This window comes from Protopterus annectens, chromosome 9.part0, assembly GCF_019279795.1.
Source record: "Protopterus annectens isolate FY-2018-M chromosome 9.part0, PAN1.0, whole genome shotgun sequence".
Taxonomy (NCBI): Eukaryota; Metazoa; Chordata; order Ceratodontiformes; family Protopteridae; genus Protopterus; species Protopterus annectens.
Window position 1 is genome coordinate 1,013,222,031 of NC_056743.1, and position 25,000 is coordinate 1,013,247,030.

At 42.4% G+C, this 25,000-nt stretch overlaps 1 protein-coding gene across 2 annotated transcripts in view; it reads right to left on the reverse strand.

The window, feature by feature from the left end:
• The window catches only part of CCNT1 (cyclin T1), a 119,472-nt gene that overhangs the window by 54,375 nt on the left and 40,097 nt on the right, over positions 1–25,000 (reverse strand). For both annotated transcript variants that reach the window (XM_044083799.1, XM_044083801.1), the window contains exons 3-7: positions 10,989–11,117; positions 9,600–9,660; positions 8,990–9,052; positions 8,307–8,352; positions 7,495–7,658 (exon numbers count right to left, since the gene is read on the reverse strand). In XM_044083799.1, coding sequence (XP_043939734.1) covers positions 7,495–7,658; positions 8,307–8,352; positions 8,990–9,052; positions 9,600–9,660; positions 10,989–11,117 — 463 coding nt within the window. The remainder of the gene's footprint in view (positions 1–7,494; positions 7,659–8,306; positions 8,353–8,989; positions 9,053–9,599; positions 9,661–10,988; positions 11,118–25,000) is intronic.

Sequence of the window (25,000 nt, forward strand, 5' to 3'; positions counted from 1 at the left end):
GATGTGTAAAGAATCGGTTTGTAGGTATTATCTTCATCTTTTTGACAATCACTTATTGGAAAGCTTGGGGTCACAAATGTTTTGGCAGCGTACTCCATGATAAACTGCTGAAAACTCAGCTGCATCTGTTCTGGAAGTGAATTCAATACGGGGTACAATCCTGTCTCAATTTCAGGTAACAGTGTTTTTAATGAAGTACATTTTGACTGGTTAATGTTACAGCCCAAGTTTAGACTTTTGATAAGTGTCAGAAATTACACAAGCCTGTTTGACAAGCCTAAATTTGTTGCAATCCTGTGGTACTTATGGGAATAGGTAAAAGGGAGAGGAAGGCGCCAAAACTACAAAGGCTGTAACAGTAAGAACAGGCAGGAAGAAGGCATGCACGCCCAGCAGAGAGAGCTGTCTGCAAGCTCTAGACCTAAAGTCTAAAGATGCTGGATCCAAACAGGTTATTCTACTTAAAGAAAATGCCTCCATGTCAGGTTGACCACTGCTTGTGGCTAGTATGGCTGCAGAAAAAGCATTCAACCGAGTAACCTGGGCCTTTCTTTCTGAGGTCTTGGAATTCATAGGGTTCATCCAACAATTTATGAAGCAAAAAGGATCGAGAGATTGGTATAAATGAGGGCATCAAACTAGAGTGCCCATTTCTCCACTTTTATTTGCACTTTATTTTGGAACAGAGACTTTCTTTGGCAGTGTAACAAAACGTTTGCTGGCAGAACTTACCTTTGATACAGAAGGGTTAGCAATGACAGACTTTGAACTTTACATAAGAGCAAGGTAACCTAACAATTTCAGCCCATCAAAACTGAACTAAGGAAATACTGAAGGATGGCCCTCTGGTGATAACAGAGAAATGAAAATTGGGTGGCTGGATGAAATCTTGCCTAAAAGAACGAACACAAACTGGAGGACCACTTGTTAAAGTGAACAAGCTGAGGTGTGTAATGTTTAGTATATTGGAGATTAGAGTGAAGCAAGGGAAACTTGGAAAAATTGGGAAATTGGCAAAATTACAGACTACTAGCTAAAACAGATTAAAAAGTGCTTCCTGGCACACACATTTTCAAAATACTTGAAAAGTTTGGTTATAACTCCCCAGCCCCCAGTGAACACATGTAATCACACAACAGCCAATATGATGCTTTTTAATGTGTAGCTATTATATTTACTGCAATCTGAAAAAAAATAATTATTGAGAATATGACACTTCTGTACTGCATAGCTTTCTGTACCCAGGTTGTGAGTGAAAAGGGTCCATAGACCAGCTCACTTAAGTCAGTATACAAACTGAACAAACTTATAAAAAAATTAGATATACAAGTCAAAAGTAGAAGAACTGACCTTATTTCTGAGAGATGCCACTTAGTCCAAGAATTCAGATTTTTTTTTTTTGGAATGGCAATACTAATTTTACAACCCCAGTTGAGAGTGTTTTCATATCTCGTACTGCTACTGGAGATTAAAAATAAATGCAACTAATTTCTTGACTCGTCATTTTACAACTTTCACTTTAGGAGCCATGAACTAGGAAACGGCCAGGACTTGCCTCAAATATCTAAAAGCAGATGATTTCTAACAAAAGTTCAGACAGCAAGTCAGACACTGCCATGTTTACATTTAATAATATCAGCAGCAAAGAAAGTAGCAGAACGCAAAGTGGAAACAACGTGCAATGGACTGAACCTTTGCAATAACTGAAATAATTTACAACTGACCAAAGTGTTGCAGCAACTGAAATAATGACAAGAGGACTTGGAGCAAAGGATCCCATATTAAACAAAGGACTAAGTGGAAGATCTGGTCACAAGAGTATGGACACTGAATTTCTTGACTAACGCATCTTTCTTCTTTCCAAACCTGATTAAAACGTTTGCTGTGGTATAGACAAGTTAACTCCAAGTCACTGGAATGCTAGCAAAGTGACGAGTTTTGGGACTAAAAAATCTGTGGTGACCCATTTTAAAGGGAAAGTCCCAGACATTTGTTTTTATTCTGGTCTTTTACATTGTCAGTATGGCCTTCTCAGCATGGCCCAGCTTTGGCTGCAGGGGGTGGGGTGCTTACAGGAAGCTTCAATTACAATTGTACTCAACAGCTCTAATTCATTAATTAGTTTCACCTGTGCTTTTTATCCTCCAAGAAAAGTAGACTTTCAGGAATTTTATGACCAGACTTGCTATCTTGCAGGAAAGCATATGAGCAAGGCAAAGCTATAATGTTAGTAAACAGTCTTCTGTTCATTTTGCTTCATAGTTTATTTTGTGCAGATTTCTGAATGTTTGCCAAGTGCTATGTTATGCATGACTGCCACTTGCTCTACAGAAAGCATCAGAAAATTTTGAACAGTAGCTGAAGCAGTCTTTCAGGTTTTGTTTTTTGATCTCTGAATACTAGCCAAATGTAATGATTTTCTGACCTGCTGTGAAGTGTGATGCAACCAATAGATTAAACAATGAAGTCCAAAAATCCAAAACTTACTGTCACAACGGGGGCTGTACAGCATGGAAACCTGTGATAGTCTCAGAAATAGTACACAACTGCTTTACTATGGAATAAGGGGAATACATCTTGAGACTGCTAAGACTTTGCACAAACTCACTAAACAGTACTTAGTACTGGTATACTGCTCACAGTTATGTTATGCAGAATAAAGGAAATAAAGAGCTACACCAATTAGGATAAGATTTGACGAGTTCATATAAAGTAAAGTGTTTTGCCTAACTACCCCCACCACCAACACAAGTGTTAATACCATTATTGTTTACCAGTGATCGTGGACTGAAAGCTTCGACAGGAACTGAATATTGTTAATTGTGTTCATCAGAGGGAATGAAAACAGGGTCACAGAGGAAACTGAAACCATGAGTAGGATTGATGATGACTTGGTAAGTGGGTGGTGACAATTGAGAGTTATCAGGACAAGTTTCTTACAGTCAATTTTAGACTCTGGCATTGTTCCTTTATATTTTGCCTAAGGGGTCGATGGTTACATCTGCTGATCAAACCAAAAAGAACAAGTTCATTCTGGGTGGTGATGGCAGGGATGCTAATTCTACTCTTACCTTGGTTGTGCTTCCTTCGATATTATATGCTTTGCTGGACTCGAGTGTGTTTTGCCCAGCCAGTTTTCATATTAAACATAGCCAGTGATTTTATCTAGGGAGAAGGTAAACAGAAGGGAATGGAAAATTATTACCCTTTCCCTTAGCAATTGGCGGGTTACCCATTTCAGAGTCTGAGGCTCATTCTACATCAGATAAACTTAAGACGCTTCAAAGCATCCCGGTTAAATGACTAAGAAGCAATCTGAAATCTATTCTGGGAAGTATTCATGGATTCCAGGGCAACCTGGGCATGCCTTTCAAATCATGTGATATAATTGTTCTATAAAAATAGAACTTGTCAAGATGGACTATGAAATTAAACAGGTACATTTAGGCTGGAGACGCAGCACCAAATGAAAGAGTTTAAAAAATGGAGACTGCAAACGAAAACGACATACAACACATGCCACGAAAACGATTCACATGAGTCTCAAAAGTAGCCAAGGTTTAATTTACTGGGAAGCAGCTACTTAAGGAGGGAAACTGAGCTGTAGAGAATACAAGGATCCTCATTAAGATTTGATAAGATTTTAAAAGCAACTTTCAGATGCCAATAGAAGGTTGAAAGAAACTGCAAAACAATTTAGTTTGAATCTTTCAGCGAGTTATTCAAGATCGGGTGTTGTTAGCATTCTGTACAATATCCAAGTTAGTGGTAAGTCTATAGAAACCAATATTTAAAAGAACGGGATGATTGCTCAACCTGCTGCCTCTTAGTCCCTGTTATTTGATCCTGGTTCAAAAAATAACCACAGCTTTAAAAAGTAATTCACTCTGTTTTACCTCGTGCACTTCCTACCTTTCTGTACTGTTTGTTTCAGTTTGAAAACCCAGTTGAAAAACCTCTAGCTGGCTTTTAATTTATGAGGGTGGCCTAATGGTTAAGGTGTTTTCCTTACAAACAGAAGGTGCAGGGTTCGTGTCTCACAAGGGATAATTGGCTAGGCTTAAAATGGCTCACAAGGGCAGTTAGCTTAGTACTGAAACTAAACTAAACTATGAAACTGTGTCACGTCTGCCAGACCTCTTGCTGTGGTTACCAGGACATCTCCTCCCACAAAGTGATGTAACCACTACCTTATTTGCATGCTCTATAGAAGAGGCAGTGAACCTTCCACACAGTGATGTCAGAGCTGCCTTGCCCACCCCACTCTAAACTAAATGACAAACTACAATCTCAATCATCTGAACAGCCCTACTGATGTGAAAGTACAGTGAGGAAAGTACAGGCAACAGTACAGTAACAGCTGCATGAACAAAGAGGATAAATTTGCCCACGCGTACACATTAATTGCATCCTTTTACATTAGGAAGCAGATGTCTGTCACAATTAATAGACAACACTACATAATTCTATATGAAGTATGGGATACCTTAATCTTAAATTACCACTTAAAAATGTGACTACTGTCATGCAAGTACGTGAAATATATCATGTTTATGTTCTATCAGCTGTTAGCTATTTAACCAAACTGGAAGGAAAGAAACTGGGAGTTTGATGGTTTGCAAAGCTGCGATTTCTCCCAGTGCTATGGAGCTCAGATCTAAATTTGAAAGCAGGAGGAGTGCAACAAAAAAGGTGCTCCACTGTAAGGAATGAAAGGCTGTGACAAAACAGCACATTAGTCAGGTCACCTGCTACGAGCTGTTAATCACATGCAGATAATGGGTCAAATTACCCTTAGCACTTTGACAACTAGAGAAGGTAGGTGTGAAGGGGGAGGGGAGATAACTTAAAGAACTACAATTCGGGCTTCACAAAAGAAATCAAGTTAGCATTTCTAAGAGGAAGCAGCAATAAAATGCACTTTTCAGTTCTGTGGCATTTGCACTGCTTGTGTTTGAAGCAGTCATCGAAAAAGGAAAAAATGTTAACCAAAACTAGGTGACTACAACAAAACAGTGGATGCCTATGCCTGTAAAATCAGTGCAGTGACAGGAGCTTTAGGGAAAAGTGTCAGATGTAATGCAATTATTCAGAGACAAACAATGAATTCTGGGATACCTAGATCAAAACAATCAGAATTACTTCAAGATGTCAGACCCCATGTGGTCAAACTCAAATTGTGTATAAAAAATAACTAAACCTGCAAATAGTCCCAGAGTGGTGTTAAAATGTAGAAAACACCAAACTATGATGAAAAAACATGTTTTGAGTCTGTGGGCACAGTTCTCCACTAAGCTGACACTGGAGAACTGAATTTGCAGGTAATCACTGAAGCAGAGTCAAGTCATGCTGATCTCTGTGTGCCATTACATCAAAGAAATACACACCTTACAGACACTAGGCAAACCTTCCTACTGCTGATCCAAAATTTTGGAGATGTGAAGGGGGGTGATGTGCTGGGAAATTGGTTTTATATTATGGGACTGCAGTCAAAGCAATTTAGACAATTTACAGGACGTCTGTTGACAAGCTGTACCCTCACATTGCTCAATCTCTCTGCGGTTCTTCACTGGATTAGATGATGCACTATTAAATTATTTGGTTTTAGTTAAAATTCACCTGGAAGTAGTAGTCAAAATACCTCCCACAAATCAAATACGTTACATATGTTACACAAAAATAAGATATTTAGAAACTTCAAGCTGTAGAGGAAAACAATGAAAACAAGGCAACACTGCAGGACTCCAATTTCCCTTATAGGCTTAGGCTTGATGTGACAGAAGTCCTGCTAGTATTGAATCCCTACTGTTATCTACCCCAATAGAAATTTCAGAGTTTTACATATCAGGCTGTATTTGCATATTTTTGGTTGTCAGTGCTGCGGTGGTACAGCGGTAGCATTGTTCCCTCACAGCAAGAGGTTCTCCCTTTCGATTCTCGGCTTGGCTTGCGAGTGCCTTCTGTGTGGAGTCTGCATGTCCTCCCCGCCAGTTGGTTAGCGGTTGAAAGACATGCATGTGTAAATGGGCATGCCTTCATTAAAGGTCGGGCATGGAGCTGGCATTTCATAAAAAATCTGCCAATTAGTGGACTGGAGTTCCGCTGTGGTGATCCCTTACCGGGAAAAAGCCGAAAGACAAACATTTGCATATTTTTGGTTGGATTATTAAGTTTGTACTGTACAATAACTATCTAAAAAGGTAAATTTCTGGGAGGTTTCATGAACTTAAATGGGAAACGTAACCTAGGCATCAAATAGGAATAGATATACTTGGCATAGAAATATGGAGAAGAAACCTGATGCTTTTCTTTACTATTTACTTAGCAAATCAATTAATATGCCAGACATTCTACAACATTGGAGGAGTTCACTAGACAAGGCTGTGATGAGCGAATTTCTGGCGAGTTTAATAAAAGATGAGGGAACTGTGGGTACAGATTAAACTACAGTAGGTAAAACACAATGACATTCTGAAACAATCCATGCATCTCCACTAAAAAATTAGTAAATTAAGAAAAAAAATCTTGAGATGGAGGGGAAGGGTGCTGAACGAGTCTCACATCAAACTTTGGACAGACAGAAGGGAGAGAAATGAGACTAAAAGCTTACAAAGAAATCTCAGAGGCATCTCAGCAACTGAGATTTTAATTAGAACTCGCAGGACATCATGACGACAGAATGCAGAGGGAGGCAAGACAAATTTTAATCCACTTCCAAACATCTGAGATGAAGAAAAATAAAACTGAAATAAGCGTGGAAGCCAGCATAGAGATTTAACATAGGGGAAACAAATTTTTATGGGCCAGGACTTTGGCCACCAGACCAGAATAAAAAAATGCATTTATGCCAGCTATTAAGAAAGCAAAGAAAAAAGTCTGAGAAGCAAGATGCTTAATCCTGCCATAATGATGGTATTCACACAAGTATCAATCCAATTATTCCCCAAACATAAAGAGGCCCTAGAATACCTCAGAACACCAGTTAACCGGGGGGGGGGGGGGGGGGGGGCACGAAGATAACAGAAGAGCAACGCAGTAAGGATCAACAGGAGAACGAATGAGAATGGGGAAAAGTGTGGAGAGAGAATTTAGTTTCTTCCCATTACTTGACGCGAAAGTTGAAAAAAAAGGTGGAGCTGCCGAAAGATTTGAGAAAGAAGGGGGTAGAAAGATGCTAAGAAGTTAAGACTATGGAGAGCGACAGGAGTAGGAAGGATATTTTGTACCCTTCAGCATATGAGGTGTGTACCTGAAATTCCAGAAAAGCTGTCTAGCATGACATTTTCATGTGGGAACTTATCTTGAAACACCCAGATATACTGTTAGCTGTCACCAAGACTTCAATGTCTTGGGTCCATTTACCAAAATAAAACTGCCACCATCACAAACAGAAAAATAAACATCATCAGGCCAACCTGGGCACCAATTACTTAAAGCTGAAAAACATGCCATTCATTACTTTTAAGGATAAGGTGATCTTAGCCTGCAGCTTACCATCAAGCAATTCTTGATTTACATCGCCATCAACATACTCCCACCAATGCTTGTCGTCATTTGAGACTGGTATTTCCCAGCTGGACCATTTACATGCCAGATGGATACAAACGCAAGCCACTATTGAAGGTGGGTACTGCAAGCAGAAAGTGGTCAGATGTAGGCTGCAACAGACATATGAAGAGGTAACACAAAACATCAACTTAACGAAGACTGTAAGAGCAAAAAATCTAAAGACAGAAAAATCAGTTCTTACAAATCTTAATGTTTTCCTCAGTGCATATACAGTGACTACAACTATAATGGCAGTGAATGACATCTCCATTTCAGAAAAGTGACAAAGACGTTAAAAACATGCACACAACAGGTTAAATACGATTTAAAACAATTCAGAAAAAAGCCAAGGAACTGACGCTTGCATAAAGCAGAGCACATCAATAAAACAGGGTGGCATGCAACACCTTCCTGCTGTACTTCACTGCACAGGTGCAAATGTCCAAGGCAGGACATCCCTGTACATGGAAAACAAGCATATCTATAATTAAGCTCTCCCTTCACATCAAATGCTATTATGCAGCGTGTGCGTATAGAGAGTTATCAGCACTGCAACTGACTTCTAGCTTACATACTTATTTACTTCATCTATAAACTTTGTAAGTAAAATTAAGCCCCTTTCAGCTATGATGTTAACCAAAACACAAATTACACAGATTAGCTGTTAAGATTATGCAATAGGGATTCAAAAATACCTCTGTCAAATATACAAATACATACACAATTAAGTTAGACCAGAAATTCTGAAAGGGAACAACCTGTTAGTTGCCATGAAGTAAGACGTCTGAGCCAAATCTTTGCTTGCTGTAAAAGAAAACAAATGAGTTATATATGTTCCTTACATCAACTTTAGCAAGTTAGCAAATTTGAGAAAGTTTTAAAATAAGTAAAAAAAATATATAGAATAATGTTCTGCGCTCATCTAGGACTAACCAGAACACACCATCGGTGAAATGTGCCTTAAAATACTGCACCAGAACTTGAAGTAGAAACTGTGAAAGCAGCATCACAGAACAAGGCAACCACAATGGTGGTTGGAACATGTTAAATGGAACAACTGTTAAGATGAATATAACATAACAAAGAACAGTAAAAGAATAGGGCAACATTCAATAAAAAGGCAAGAGCTATTTAAAAAAAAAAAAAAAAAGTGTGTATATGGAGGGAGGGATAAGCAAGAAAAAGGACTACAAAGAGTATATGAAGTCCAATACAGACTACACAAGACATGACGTTTTTTGGTCAAAAACCAGCTTCATCTGTGCAAGTGCTGCATTCCACAGGAGGACAGGATCTTGAAGCAATGGACATCACCTGATATTCAATCATACTGGGCCCCCCCTCCCCAAAGATAAACCACTTAGCCATGAATTAAGTGAATAAGCATACTAAACCACCGATACAACGTTTAACACACCTCTGTCAAAAGCATGTGCCTTACCTCGTACTAGCTGAATACACTTCACAACATGAGTGTGTGGATGATCGATAGTTATCTCAAACCCTACAGAACAGAACAAAATTGATAGTTTAGTGAAAAACATGCAATACAAGGCCAATACCCCTTAGCCCAAGTTAAGCGCACCTTTTTAGTTTTTGTAAAACTAGTTCCCATGCTGTCAATATAATCCACCCAGAAGTAAAAAAATTCAGAAACTTCTTAAAAATGACCCCTAAAGAGAGGCCACAATCAATCTTCAACATGTGATAACCTGTAGTTAGTTTTGTAAAAATACAGGAAAAATCTGGACTACAGAAAAAATCAGCACGGGCCAGAGAAACAGTTTTTGACATTGACTTATAAATTTTTATTCCCTGTTAAACATATGTAATACTACAAAACTATGCCAGTTTCATCTAAAACGCCCATTTTTTTCTTTTAATAAAAAAAGACAAATATCAAATACATTTCATGCTTCTTTACAATAAGACAGAGACCTCTACTTAAAAGCATACATTTGTTAGAAAACAAAGCCTATGTAAAAATGCAATAAACAGTAATTTTAGTGCGCTCCATTTTCAAAGGCAGCCCATCCGCTCCAAGAACTTACCAAGGGTCTGCAGTATTATGCTCTCTAGAATGACCAGGTCTTGGGCTTGCTGCAGGTAAGCCTGGGGTTGAGAGGACAGGCAGGTTACTGACTGGGAGGCACTTGGTTATCAAGCCTGCACATTTACATATACTCCAATACATTCCCCAATGGAGTCCCAAGAGAAGCTTTTACTCCCATTCCAAAACAAATTTCTTAATGACACTTTATATTTGAATATAATCCAATAAAGCCCCAAAAGGAATATATTAAAGTTACACTTCTCAAGGGAGCTCACAAGGGAAAGCATTCATTTCACATTCCTCAATATAGTTCCAAGGTTAAGCTCCATGTCACTTAACATGAAGTACTAAAGAGGAAACTTGCTAATGATCTCCACAAAAAGACCAATATTTCACACACGTGCATACATGACAGGGCTACATCAAGATAGGTGGTAAACTCTGCCACAAACACAATCCTCTCATTTAGCAGGAGATGCCAACCACTGAAGTAAAGCAATCCCAACTTTCCATTTAGACAAAACACACTAGTCCCTACCTGATGCCAGGCAGAGTCTAGAAATGATGTGCAGTCCACTATACAACTGCATTGCAGGCAGCTAAAATCAATACCACATCTCAGGAAGGAGTTTCAAATATTCATCCCTATCCAAACATTCACGGCAAATTAACACGTGGCTACCAAAATCAATTTGCCGAGCACTCCAGTATGGGAATGCAAGTAAGGATACTCTGGACCCATAAACAAAATTATTGGAGGGGACAAGACATTCTAAAACAAAACCCATAAGTGGCTCACCCCTTCCTGAATTTGGCAAAGAGTACAGCAAAATATTTAACAGCTGCCACAAGCCCAAAGCACTGGCAAGCAAATAGCACAAATACCCCACTATATGGCAGTAACAACAAGGGGTCTTCAGAGAAAGGTTTACATGGGAACAATACGTAATTTGATGGGGAGCGAGAGAAATGGCAGAGACATCTTGAAAGGGTCTTCCATATCCCGAGCCAAACAGCCATCACACTAAGTATATTTTAACAAATTTTAAAATAAGCCATACTAAACATGCAGATATTTAGGTTAAATTTGGTTAATAAGTTACTTAATTCCACCCCTCCTTTTGATCAAAACAGACCCTACTGCCTCCCACCACCACAAAGGATTGCTGCATTTAATCACCACCCCCACGAATCCCTTATACCTTTTGACTGCACATTCTTACAAATGTCAAGATCTACAAAAACAAGTTATCCCCATTACAGCACAAAAAAAATTTATCATAAACTGCTCTTTGTCAAAACTAGACAGCTCTGATACTTTACAAATACAATTCACATTCTTCACATTCTAAATTCTCCCCATAAAAGTAATACATAATGCACTTACCTCACTGCGAGTGTCTAAAACAGGTTCTCGAGGATTCAAACATGAGTGAGCCACCTTAATTACATGTTCTAATTTACGGGGCTGCTCTTCCACTTTTGCAGCTAAAAACAATATTGCTGGAGCAATGACCTGTGAGACAAGAACAAACTGGAATTAGCAAACATGATATGGCATTTTATATCAGCTCCACTTCTTTACAAATTGAAGTACACCCACCAAACTTCAGCACCAGCAGGGTTGTTCAACTAGTGAGAACCAGACAATCCACCACTGCTGAAAAACAAATCAGTACGAGCAATGACGAAGATAAAACAAAAAATACTTTTAAGTAAACAAATCCCACTAAGAACACAGTTTCGAGAGGATAGGAATAGGTACATCTGGAACTGGTGGGGCAATTAAAACTTGTAAACATGGCCACTTGCCTCCAGATTCATCAACAGTAAGTGTGCCCTACATAAAAAATTCCAGATATATCATATCCATCACTCTTGTACACCTTAAGTAGAAAGGTAGTCACCTTCTGCAAATCCTGACATGAGTCTGACGAACAGCTGATGCAAAAGGGCCAGGTTATTTATTTATTTTTTTTTTAAAAACAAAGAGGAGGGGGGCATCTCCTTTTCCACAGCAGGGAAGGAGAATTATAGAAAGGTATTCGAATAAAAAACGACAAATGTGTTCTACACCTTTACATGCTCATCCCAGTACCTTCACCTAAAATGACATCAGGGACATTATGAAGCAGACACACAAGCTTGTGCAATTAAAATACATGTACACAACATTCAATTACTAAATAAAACAAAACTTTAATGATTAAGCATGGCATTTAAATAACATTCTTAGATGGTACAACCCAGGAGTTTACACAAGTAAATTTCAATTTAAGTCTATATTAAAGACCCTTGGAAGTTAAAGGGTTATACTTCATAATTAAAATGGCTTTTCATAACCGATATTACTATAGCCACAAGAGGTGTAAACTTACAGTACAGGACTGAGATTTACAATACTATTACGATTTTTGAAGGGGGGAAAAAAAGCAATGTTACAAGGCTTACTCGTTTCTTACATCTCTGTTTTGTGGTCTCACCTTAAACTTTTTATTTTTTGGCAAGAACAAAAGAAAGACTACAGAAATATTCCCTGAGGTTATCCAGGGGCTGACCCCAGACATGAAGGGAAGAGCCAACATACAACACATGGCACTCAAAAGAAAAAGAAGAATTTTAAAAATGATTCTTCCATTCAAATGACTAACCAATGAATACAACTCAGGAGTATAGAAAAACATGTGTAGCCAATTATCATGAATATCCTCCTCCTCTCATTGTGGAGAATGTACTTTAGTACAGGACTGTCAATGATAGATCCAAGTATGTAACATTAAAAGAAATAAAGGACTTAAGGGAAGTGGAGAATAGATTCAAAATGGCCAGATGTAAAGATGATGAATGGCAAGATTGCTCTTAGTATCACATGGAGGATCTCAATCATATGCACTAGTCTAGATGCCCTTGTGGGTCATTTTAAGCCTGGCCAAGTTCCCTTTTTGTGCTCAAAATAATCTCTCTTATGTGGTTATAGAGATTGGCACTAGCCAACCCATGGTCAATAATTACACATTACCCTTAATGTGGTAATTATCTATAGCATAGTCCCAGTTGTTCCCATTGGGGAAAAACATATAATTAAAAATCATCCATGGGATAGGCAAGGCCAATCCGTAGCTGAAAAGGGATAGGTTAACTTCAGCACAAACTGGCAAGGGCAGCTAGAATATGCTTCCCATGAACCTATGAGAATAACCTGGATCACAGATAATTTGAGAGGACCCATGCATGGGATAAAGCATTTAAAAGCTGACTATGTCCGTTATTAATACAGGGGGCAGTCCTGGGGTAAATCTTCTGTTTCCCATTCACAGATCTAAGTTTTGCTTGAATATGCACAGGGATGAACTTTTATGCAGATGTGGAGTCTGCTCCACTCTAGCACTATCCTCAGAGATATACCTGCCCCTTCTAACTGTTCAAATTAGGCTGCAAAATGGATTAGCCTAATGAGAGTTGAGTAAAGGGGGACAACATCCCCACATCTAGACACAATCCATTTGTTTATAAAAACTGTAAAAAAAATCCACCAGGTTAAGCAAGGATGACCTGCTCTTGATGAATCCAAACCGAGATGGGTCTAGTGTTTGGGAATTCTTTATGTCCGACTGATTAGTTCCACAACATGGCATGGTATGGCTTTGCAAGTGAAGATGGTCAAACTTATTGGTCTGTGGAAGGTCCTCCCTTGTGCAGGGGAATGACTGTAGTTTTCTATCTCCTTAGTACAAAACCTGCATGGAGACTGAACAGTTGCTAGGGTGCGTGTCTAATCGCACTCTCAAAATTTTGTTTTGCAACATTTATGGTCAAATGCAAGGTTTATAAAATGTTACTAACTACATTTATAATTCTTGGGACTCCTACATTACTATTACTTCCCAAGGAGTTATGTATACCGCCTTCAGAAACATTTCTTTTCACGGAAAGAGGATCCTTGTTCCCATACTGTGGAGAAACTACAACACAAAACGGGACAAATTTGTACTGACTGTCCATCTCAACAGCACAAAAAACACATATTAAAACTACGTTAATTCCAATGAGCCAATAATCTTCAATCTTGATCGTTTTTAAGTCTAAAAAAGAAGTTTACTTCCACAATCACGTACAAACATAAAATTAAAAGTACAGAGACATATGCTTTTTGCTTTACACACATAACCTTTAGTCAACATAAGAAATAGCCAAGTAAAAAGATTTTCAAATACATAAATCGATATGTAAAAAAAAAAAAAAAAATTACCACATACACGCTTGTTTTAGAGGTGTTCAAAACAAAACCACCACATCAGTATCTTGTTTAAAAATGTAACAGTAACACTAAATGCACAAATAAAACTTGAGAAAATATTACTTGGAAATATTTAAGATACAATATTTTCATACAAACAGCAGTTATCCAATAAGTTAGAAATTAAAAACAAAAGAAAAATCCTAAGCTTATTAGGATACAACAAAAAAACTAGGATAGCTTACAGAAATCACAGCACTGAACATAAATTTTAAGATTTACCAATACAGATGTATTTAGTTTCTACTATTAAAACTCTGATGCTGTTTAAACATTAAATGAAATGCAAACAGGAAGAAATTACAAGTCTTTAACAGAAAGGGATCCAACATATCTAGACTAAACCCCAAACGCTTAAAATACTTTCATAAACATTTACATGCCTTTTTTTTTTTTTTTTTTTTTTTTTATTTAAAACCAAGTAGTTATGTACTTATAATGTTCCATCTGAAAAAAAAAAAAAAAAAAGTTATGTACGTATAATGTTCTGTCTGAGTAGTTAAGACTTCATTTGTCAGCAACCTGTGGGTTTCGGATCCGACACGGCAGCTTCCCCAAGCTGAAAATCCGAGCTCCAAGCTCCACCCCCTTACCCATACTACACTGCAACCTTCTTCCAATCCTCAAAACGAGTTTGCCACAGACTACGTGACAACAACCTGAGAGATATCACCTGACCAGAATACATAAAACTAGGCTCACCAGACCCCATACACTGGAGCCCTAAAACACAGACAAACCACCAAAGGTCAGGGTGGAAGGAGTGAGGGAAGATTGCTGACAAAAGAAGTCTAACTACTCAGAACGTTATGGTGAGTATATAACTTCTTTATCTGAAGCAGTTAACTTCATTTGATCAACCTGTGGGAGAGAATCCCCAGCTACCAAAAATCTTGGGAGGCCCTTAAGGAAGGATATTCCGGAGCACTGCAGAGCCAAAAGAAGCCCTTCCTCTAGACACCATATCCAGTTTATAATGAGTAATAAAGGTGCGAGAGAAAGCCCAGGTAGCCACTGAACAAATATCATCCAGGGAAACTCTGAACCAAAATACAGCAGAAGTAGCCATAGAACAAGTGGAGTGAGCATGAACCCTGTCTGGTTCTGGTAATCCATGTTCCTTGTATGCCTGTAAAATGCAAAGAGAAATCTAGCAAGAGTCACCTTTCCCCAAAAAGGCTTTAACAAATGAAGCAGCTGATGAGACCTATGGAAGGGTTTAGACCTATGCAAGTAAAAACTTAACTGTCTGTGAACGTCCAGCAAATGAAGTTTGTATTCCCCGTTATTTTGAAAGTTAGGGAAGAACACTGGGAGATTAATAGACTGATGTTCGACTCCGAAGCAACTTAAGGGATGAAAGAAGGGTTAGTCCAGAGAAGACACCCTAGCCTTATGAAAAACTAAGTACGGGGGTTTCATACATAAGGCTTGAAGCTCCAACACAATTCTGGCTGAAGTGATAGCCACCAAGACGGCAGTCTTCCACAACAAGAATTTCAAAATCAAATCAACAGATGCTGCAGGTTCAAATGGAGGTGCGACCAATGTCCGAAGAACCAAGGTAAAGTCCCACAGAGGCAAATGGTGCTTAATAGTGGGTCTCCGTAGAAAGTACCTTTGATAAAAGGTCTTACAAATTCTGGCAGCAGTTAGAGAACCTGAATTTTCTCCTACATGGAAATGGGATATAGCCGTCAGCTGGACTTTCACTGTGGAAGAGCTGGCCCCCTGCTGGAAAATTTGTGAGAAAAATCCAACGCCTCTGGAACAGGAGCGGTAAAGGAATCCAAATTTCTCTGAGAAGCCCAAATGGAAAAATTGCTTCCATTTACTACGGTACACCTTCCTGGCAGAGGACTTGTGTGCCGCCAAAAGAATGGATTTAACGGGGGAAGAAAGACCGGGAGTCCTGGCAATTAATGGAACTGGAGCAACCAAGCAGTAAGCTTGAGGCTGTCCAGATTTGGTGGGGGAATTCCGGAGGGATGACAAATGAGATCCAGAATGGGATCTAATATCCAGGGCGGAGCTACTAGATGAGACCTTAGGCAGGGAAACCAAACCTGACGAGGCCAGAATGGGGCTACAAGGATAATCCTGTTCCCCAACCGCCAAGCTTTCTGTAAGAATTTTGTCATGACAGGAAATGGGGAGGGGGGGGGGGGCAAGCATAAAGAAGACCAGGTGGCCAAGCATGGACAAGAGCAACTCTGGTGCGAAAAACTCGCTGCACTTCGTGTCGGACGGCGATCGCAGCAAGGCTGACCCCAATTGAGGAAGATCTGCTCTGCTACATAAGGGTTCAGAAACCACTCATAAGGCGAAAAGATAGCCCTGCTCAGTCCACTAAAATGTTGGACCGACCCAGAATGTGCGTTGCTATCAGAAAACGGTTGGTGGAGACAGCCCATTCCCACACTCTCAGAGCCTCTCGACAAAGTGGGTAGGACCTGGTTCCCCCGTTTGTTGACATACCAGACCACCGACATGTCAGACTGAACTGCAATACTTCCCAGAGGAAGAGAAGCATGAAGGGCCTGCAACGCTAAAAGGACTGCTCTCATCTCCAGAACGGTCTCGTTTGGGGTCCACGTGTCTTGGACAGTCCTGCCTGAGCAATGCTCTCCCCCACCCTAGACGGGAGGCATCTGTGGTCATCGTGGCTTGGGGAGGAGGTGCAACAAAGGGGTGTCCTTCTCGCAGATCCTGGGACTGCAGCCACCATATGAAAGATGATTTGCATGCCTTGCTTAGAGGAATCGGGAAGTCTAGGGGCTGGTATAAGAGACCACTGAACTTGTAACGTCCACTGTAACTCTCATACGCAGACGTGCCCAAGGAACCAGATTTATAGCTGCTGCCATGGACCCCAAGGCTCTCAGGACAAACTCTGCTGGAGGTGAAGGAGTCTAAAGAAGCGCCAAGACATGAAGGGTCAGGTTTCAAAGTCTGTCTGGGGTCAGAAATATCCTGGCCTGAAGAAAATCTATTCTTGCCCCTATGAAGTCCAGAATCTGAACAGGCTGAAGGGAGGACTTTGTAAGGTTTACTGTAATACCCAGTTGGCTCAACTGAAGAAAGGAATTTCTGGCTAGCACAAGTGGATGCCTGGTGGGGGTGGAGAGAAGCCAATCGTCCAGGTACAGTAAGACCTGTATGCTCTGGAGCCTCAGGTGGGCCGCTACAACTGCCATGACCTTAGTAAACACACTGGGGGCTGTGGTGAGACCGAAGGGTAGGACCCTGAACTGGCAGTGATTGGCTCCTAGTCAAAAGCGGAGGAACCTCCTGGATCGTCTGTCCATCAGGATATTGTAGTACGCATCCTTGAGGTCTACAGAGCACATCCAGTCTCCCTCCTGCAAGAACGGCAGGATGGACTGTAATGTGACCATCCGGAACTTCTCCTTGGCAATGGACAGGTTCAGCCGGGATAGGTCGAGAATCGGCCTCAAGTCCCCAGTCTTTTTTTGGCACCAAAAAGAACCTGGAATAGATGGCCGATTCGAACTGGTCTGGGGGAACTGGTTGGATTGCTCTTTTGCCTAGCAGCTTTTCTATTTCCAAAGCTGCTGCCTCCCATTGAGTGGGTGGGACGTCTGGGGAGGTGCCTTGTGGTTACGGGACTGTTTATGAAGGGAATGGAATAACCTCTGGATATTATTCAAAGCACACAGCAGTCTGATATTATGGACTCCCACTGAGCTAAGTGAGTTGAAAAATGCCCCCCCCCCCCCGACTGCCTCCAGTGTGGAGCAGTCGTGCAACCCAGGTTCCCGTAACCCAAAGTTCTTCAGACCCCCTCTGACTCTGGGCCAGCAGCCACCTTGCGCCCCTCCGACTCTGGGCCGGCAGCCACCTTGCCCCTGACTTTGGGCGGCACCCACCTTGCCCCCCCCCTGACTGGGCCGGCACCCACCTTCCCCCCCCCCTGACTCTGGGCCGGCATCCACCTTTCCCCCCGGACTCAGGGGGAAAAGTAGTCTGAAGCATCCCGGCAATGCGGAGACTTCCAGAACCACAACTTCTTCTGCCCTCACTAGTTCCTGGAGAAGGACCTTGGAGGGTTGGAGAAGCGGATCCCGACAGCCGACAACGCCTTCCCGAACAAGGTCGAACCATCAAAAGGAGCATTCGCAAAGGATGCCTTGAAAGATTCTGAAAAACCGCAAAGCCAGAGCCAAGCATGACACCTCATGGCAATACTGTACCCAGCCGCCCTAGCAGCTCCCTCGGTGGCGTGAGAGAGTGAACGCATAGACGTATTTGCAACAGACTTGAGTGGCCATACGAGAGGAGAATTACTGTTTATCCTCGACCGAAATGGACTCCGGGAGAAGACTCTGCGTACTCTTTCACGAAGTCACGCTGAAGTCTAATAACATGGACCAAATAGTTCAGTGCCCATATGGCAAAGGTACCTGAAGCATACGTCCGCTTTCCAAGAAGATCCATCGCCCTAGACTCCTTGTCCAGAGGATGGACCAAGGAACTTTCCTGGGCCAGTTGATTTTTGGAGGCCGCTGCCACCAACATATCAACTGGGGAACCCTTACTCCATGCCGGCGTGTCAGTAGGAGGGCTCACTATCTGGCCGTTTAGGTATTGACTCTACACTGTTCTGTTCCTTCCAAGCTCTAGTGGTAATAAGGTTCACCAGAGGGTCAGCTGGGGGGGGGGGGGTACCCAAGAGGTAGATGGGCCTGCGAATGTCTCCAGAAATAGACTCAAAGGAAGGCTTTTGGGCAGACCAGCCTCCCCTCTGGCGGAGAATTTCCACTAAGTCTCCGAAGGAGACTTCTTCGGGAGCAATCTGGGGGAGCCTTCCCCTTCCTCCAAGTCGGTATCATCAGTGAGGGACTCGGGGAATTCTATGTGCCTCCTCTTCCACCGGCATTTGCGAGGGACCTCCTCAGGGGGACTCTCCGGGGAGGGCTCACAAACACTCTTGTACTCCTTGAGGGGAACAGTCTGGGAAGCATCAGACACAGGCTGTCCCTGGGAGGACTGGATGAGAGAAGACGTACTCAATTGTGAAGGAGCAGGGGCGGACTCAGAGCAAAAAGCGAGGGGTCTCTATCCTCCTGACAGTAACCTCTTCACAACGAAGGTCGAGGGGGAACCGGCTTCCCTAAAACTGGTGGCACAAGAAGCTGTGCCCCTTAGATCCGACAAGGGGATCGGAGCAGAGCCCGAGACAGCCGGACCCACAGGGATGGTATGACCAGACCACAATGGAGCCAACGACACATCACCTTGGATCCGACGCCCAGCTCTCGGCCCTGACAAACTCGAGGGCATGGCCGGCATCAAGGATGGAGGAACCATGGGCGCCGACCCCCTGACTTCAGGGCTCCTCGGATCCAGGGACTCCAAAACCAGGGAATGGATCGGAGAAAGTGCTATCGGGACAAACATCGGAGTCAAACTTCCCACTCTGGCAGGAGGGAGAGCCAGCAACACTCCCATCTGCAAATGAGTCTGCAAGAACCTTATCATCCGGTCCATACCAGCTTCAGAGGCTCCTCGTGGATCTGGAGGACCCCAGCACTGGCCGGGAGGGCTGATGTGAGGATGACCTCGAAGCGGGCAGAGCCTCCTCTTCTGGTTCCAGGGAGAATCTTGGAAAATGGAGCTGAGGGGAAGACAGCCTAGTAACCTTTTCACTTTAGCAGGGTGGGCCCCCCAACAGATGCGAGTCCGCTGGTCCCTTGCGACCTCTCTTCCTTGTCTCTCTCTCTTGATCTTTCCTGTCTTTTTGCGTTTCTCTTTCCTGGCCTCTCTTTCAGCCTGTTTTAAAGAGGGAGCATGAGTCCCAAACAGGGAAGGAGGACCAGAAGCTTGAACAGCCACAGCTGTAGTTGAAGATGAAGCAGAAGCGGTTGGGTTCAACTGGAAGACCAGCCAAAATCAACTTGGCCATGCGATCCTGCAGAGCCCGAGGGTTGAAGGCTGCACAGATCTTGCAGCCAAAAGAAAGGTGGAGGACCCCTAAACACACCATACACAGAGTGTGACCATCTGCCAGTGACAGCTTATGGCCACACACTGCACTTAGAAAAGGTCAGCTTTTGAGATTCCGACATAGCCACCTATACCAATAAAGGCTAACTAGACAAACACACACACACGCCAAGGGCAGGAAGGGGAGGCCTACACTAGAAGAAAAGTTGAAACTTTCTCTGAACTTTTTTTTTTTTTTTTGATGGAAAACCCGAGGGAGATCAAGGGGGAAAAAAAAAACTAGCTACTCGCACACATGCTAACAAATTGCACAGCTAAAGTTAGATGAAAAAAACCCACTTAACCTGCCTGGAGCTCAGAGATCACGTCTGGGCGAAGCCGCGGCAAACGAGATCTGGAGATTGGAAGGAGGTTGCAGTGTAGAATGGGTAAGGGGGAGGAGCCTGGAGCACAGATCTTTAGCTTGGGGAAGCTGCCAGCACGATCTGTATCAGATCCGAAGCCCACAGGTTGATGATCAAATTAAGTTGAACTACTTCAGATTTGCATATTACATGGAAAACAATTTGAAACACTCAAAACATGTTAACCAGAATTTAAAGCACAACACGTTTTTCACAATGTATTCTCAGAGTAGAAATAAATAAAGGCTTACTGTAAACAGCCAATATTTGTTTTCCTTTTTAAATCTTTAACATGGTACAACTACTGGGGGGAACACGAAGAATATGTCTAGGTTGCCATTGTGGTCAAGGTGTTCACCTTATAAGCACAAGGTTCAGGGTTTGATTCTCAATGGGCTAACTGGATGGGCTTGAAACAGGCCAAAGGCTGTTGGCCTGGTACTAAATTTATACTGCCTCCTTGTAGCCTGGCTGTGATTCTATAGCCATCTGGATAGACAAAGTTGATACAAGTACACTTTTTTTGCAATTGGCCTGCTTCAGTGATGGTTAAAACTGCACTGCATTTATTTGCTTGACTGTATACGGATGGTCTCAGTCTGCTTTTTGTCCCCCCCCCCCCATCCCCCTGTCAGTGTTGCATTCTTAAAACTTGGTGGCTTTGAAACTGCCTGCCCCTGCTGTAAACTTGATTTTGGACACTCCCAGTCCCATCTCATTTGGTAAGGTCCATCACCCCCCTGCTTCTTTCATGTTGTACACTTCTCCAGTCCCATCTCATCCGCTCATTCTACCGTGTACACAGAGAGTATCTGGGGAGGCCAAACCCCCCTTAGTTTTTTTATTCTTGATTAGTTCCTTAATCCTGAATTATCTTCCGTTTCCCTCCTCTCTACTTTAAAATAATAAAAAAAATTACACTTTATTCAGCTGCTTTTACTGTAATTGTGTTCTTCCTATGTTATTACCTTATTTTACTTTGCTGCCTGCTCTTAAGTGTTAAAGTGCTTTTATTCTGCTGCACTTATTACTGCTGGTTAGTAGTTTGATTAAATGTGTCTTATTCTAAGCCTCTTAGTTTTGGTTTCAGTACTTGGGCTTCAGGCCAATTTTTACATTTAATGTTTTTATGGTCTACAATCTTGTGGACAAACCCTTATCAAAACCACCCCTCCTTATTAAATCTATCCAAGTTTTCAGAACACTAAGCCTGGACTATTCCCATCAGTTTCTCCTGCCAGCCTGATCAACATGGGCATGAGACAATGTAACAGCTGCCTCATGTTCATTGAGGACCCTCTTCTAGCACACAATTCTTCTTGCGAGAAATCCATCTATATCAGTAACCTGGAATCCATGTTCTCGTGCCACAGTCAATACTCCTGACAAAGACGAGACTGCCAGCACAAACACCACACTACCCACATCACACGGCCCACAACATGCACTCAGCTATGCAGATGTCCTCAAAAAAACTTACCTAAGCAGCAGAGACCTCCAAAACACACAAACATTCCACACACCACCAAACATCACAGACAGACAACACACCAGTCTCTCACAAACAGCCCATAAGGCATAACAATAAACCAAACATACTAGTCACTGGCGACTCAACTACTGAGGTCCCCCTCACCAGGCTCGACAAAGAGAATGTCAGTCAGTTGTCTATCAGATGCCAGAATCCACATCACCACACACACCCAAGTCTCTTCACAACATGTACAAGTATGACACTGTCACTGTACATGTTGGTGTGCAAGACTTGAGACATACCTCCCTGGTCTATATTGAGAGACAAGACTGAGCTCACAGATTGCGTGTCCCAGGCAGATGTGACCCTTGGCCTAAGCAGCAACCTACCTTCACCAAGGAGAATACCACAATACCAACAAAAAGCAATTAACTTCAATGACTGGCTTAGTTTCTGGTGTCATTCCAATGGGATCCAGTATCCGTCTGCCTGGAATGACATGGTTGACATGCCTTGATGCTTTGTCAGAGATGGCCGCCACCTGTCACTCCTGGATTACGGATTATGGCCAAAGCTCTTGCCTCCCGCATTACGACTTTTTTTAGCAATGTCCCAAAGACAAATCTTCCAACATAAAAGATTTGTCAAAAAGCAAACTGAAGGTCATGCTGCTTAACACTAGGAGCCTTGACCTGAAGATGCACTCACAAGATGCAGACGTCTGTGCAGTCACGGAAACTTGATTCAAGGCTGCGGACAGCACCCCTGCCTTACAAGGCTATACCTCAATTCCACACATTTCGACAACAAAATTAGGTCTGGAAGACTAAGAGTGGTCGAGTCTATCTTCATTAAAGACAAGCACACCTCCAGACTGGTCTGCCAGCAGGACACACGGACTACTGCAGGTGCAACTGACAGTTGGCAACACACCCATACAAGTTAAAGCCAGCTGTAAACCCCCCTCCATTACTCAGGACATCCACTCCTCCTACCTGAACCTACTTGACTCCAAGATACCCCTCAACACCCTGAGCTTTGGAGACTTCAACTACCCCACCACAGACTGGGTGAACTATTCCCGTACTAATGCACTCACCCAATGATTCCTCGACATCAATTCTAATGCACTAGAACAGCTCGTCTCACCCCCCCCACAAGGGACGATTCCGGACTTGGTTGTCACAAACATGGGTGACTGGTGCACCACTCCCATAGAAAGTGCTTCCCAGGTGAGATCAGACCACATTAACCTGTCTCAATCGAAAATTCTATCCAGACCATGCCATAACCAGGCTAAACTTCTCCAGTGCTGTACAGCCTCTTAAAGGAGGGTATCATCAGCTTCACACCACTGTCTCCCTTTAAAGGATGCAGACAACTATGCTGAACAGTACGTTGATGCAGTACACAAGCACCCATACAACTGCAAGGACTCAGCCATATCCATCAAAATTAAAACCTGCTCCACAAGGAAAAAAAACAAACCCATCTGGTGGACATCCTGTATCAACAGGCTTTACAACAAAAGGAAGAAGCTGTTATCCAATGGTAAAAAAGAAATTCTCAATTGGAAAAACTCCCTCATTAGCCTCAACAAGCAAATTAGACAACTAGTGAAAACCTCCGAAGCCAATTACGTATCAAAACTAGCCTTTGAAACAAAGGGAAACCACAAAGCCTTCAGTTACGTCAGAAACCTCCATGGCAAAGCCCAGGTTTGTTCAGAATTAGTACTAATGGTACCACTTACACTGAACCGGTTGACTTGGCCAGCCTGCTAGCAGATTGGTTAAGTGCAAACTTCACCCCCCCCCCCAAAGCCCCATGCAACATCCCAAATACTTAACCCACACCTCATCTCAGTAGATCAGGTGTTAAAGGCCCTATCCAAGGTAGAGAACACAGCTTCCATGGGACCAGATAGTATCCCAGGCTGTATTCTGCACTACTTCCAGCACGTACTAACTTTGCATTGAGCACCCTATTCAACCACAGCTTAAGTACACGTTTCATCCCAGCAGAGTGGAGAACTGCCACTGTCATCCCCTTGCACAAACATGGTGTCCTACTGACTCTGGAAACTATCACCCCATTAGCTTGCCAAGTCTGATCTGTAAAGCCATGGAGCGTGTTATTATTATTATTATGGACCTCAATCATGGACCTCATAATCAAGAACATAGGCAATCTCCAAGCACTTGACCCTACCCAGTTTGGATTAGTCAAGGGCAGATCTTGCCTGTTGAACCTGGTTGACTTTTGAGACTGTCACAAAGGCCTTGGATGAGGGAAAGTCAGCACATAGAACTTACCTTGACTTGGCCAAAGCCTTTGACACAATCCCCTGCTTGGACACCACTGAAAAGCTAATACAACTTGAAGTAAATCCCCAACTTATCATGTGGGTAGCCAACTGGCTCACCGATAGGACCCAGAAGATCAAAACAGGCACCCCCATCTCAGACGGTAATCCTGTCACAAGGGGTGTTCCCCAGAGATCTGTCCTGGGACCCCTAGTGTTTTGTCATCTACTTCTCAGAAGTCCAGGCAAAGACAAAAGGTTTGTGCCTCACCAAGCTTGCGGGCGACCGTAAGTTGGTGCTGTCATGGACTCCCCAAATGTTAACATACTAGAGGGCCTCACAGCAACAAATAAGTGGTGCCAGTCATGGCTTTAAGTTAAACACAAAAAAGTACTATCATACCATTCAGCAAAAACACAGCCGCTACGGATTACTACATCAATGGCAATCCCGCCTCAACACACAACTTGTGATGAGAAACCTGGGTACACAGGTAGACAACCTCACATTTGACCATCATGTAGTGGCAGTGGTCAGAAAAGCCCTCTACTTACTTCATCTCACAAGCAAAGAGGTTGCACCCAGCAAGACGTACATAACCCCTCAGTACTCCTCCATCATTAGGCAAATAAATAGTGTTCAATGCCCCGCTTGATATGCACCTCTCCAAACATCTGCACCAGCTGGAAGGGCCACAGAAATACCTTACAAACAGAATGCATAGCCTCCCAACACCTGGCCTATGTGGAGAGGCTCAAATCACTATCACTACTTGGTATCGCACAAATTCCTTAGAAATAATGCATCTCGCCTATAAGCAATCTCAGACCCTACCCTACTAGAGATGCTCCACATCTGCAAGTCTACCTCCTCATGCATTACCAATCAAAAGGCCTAAATCTAATATGCAATATTAACAAAACCTGATAGAGAGACGTCTCTCCCAGAGGC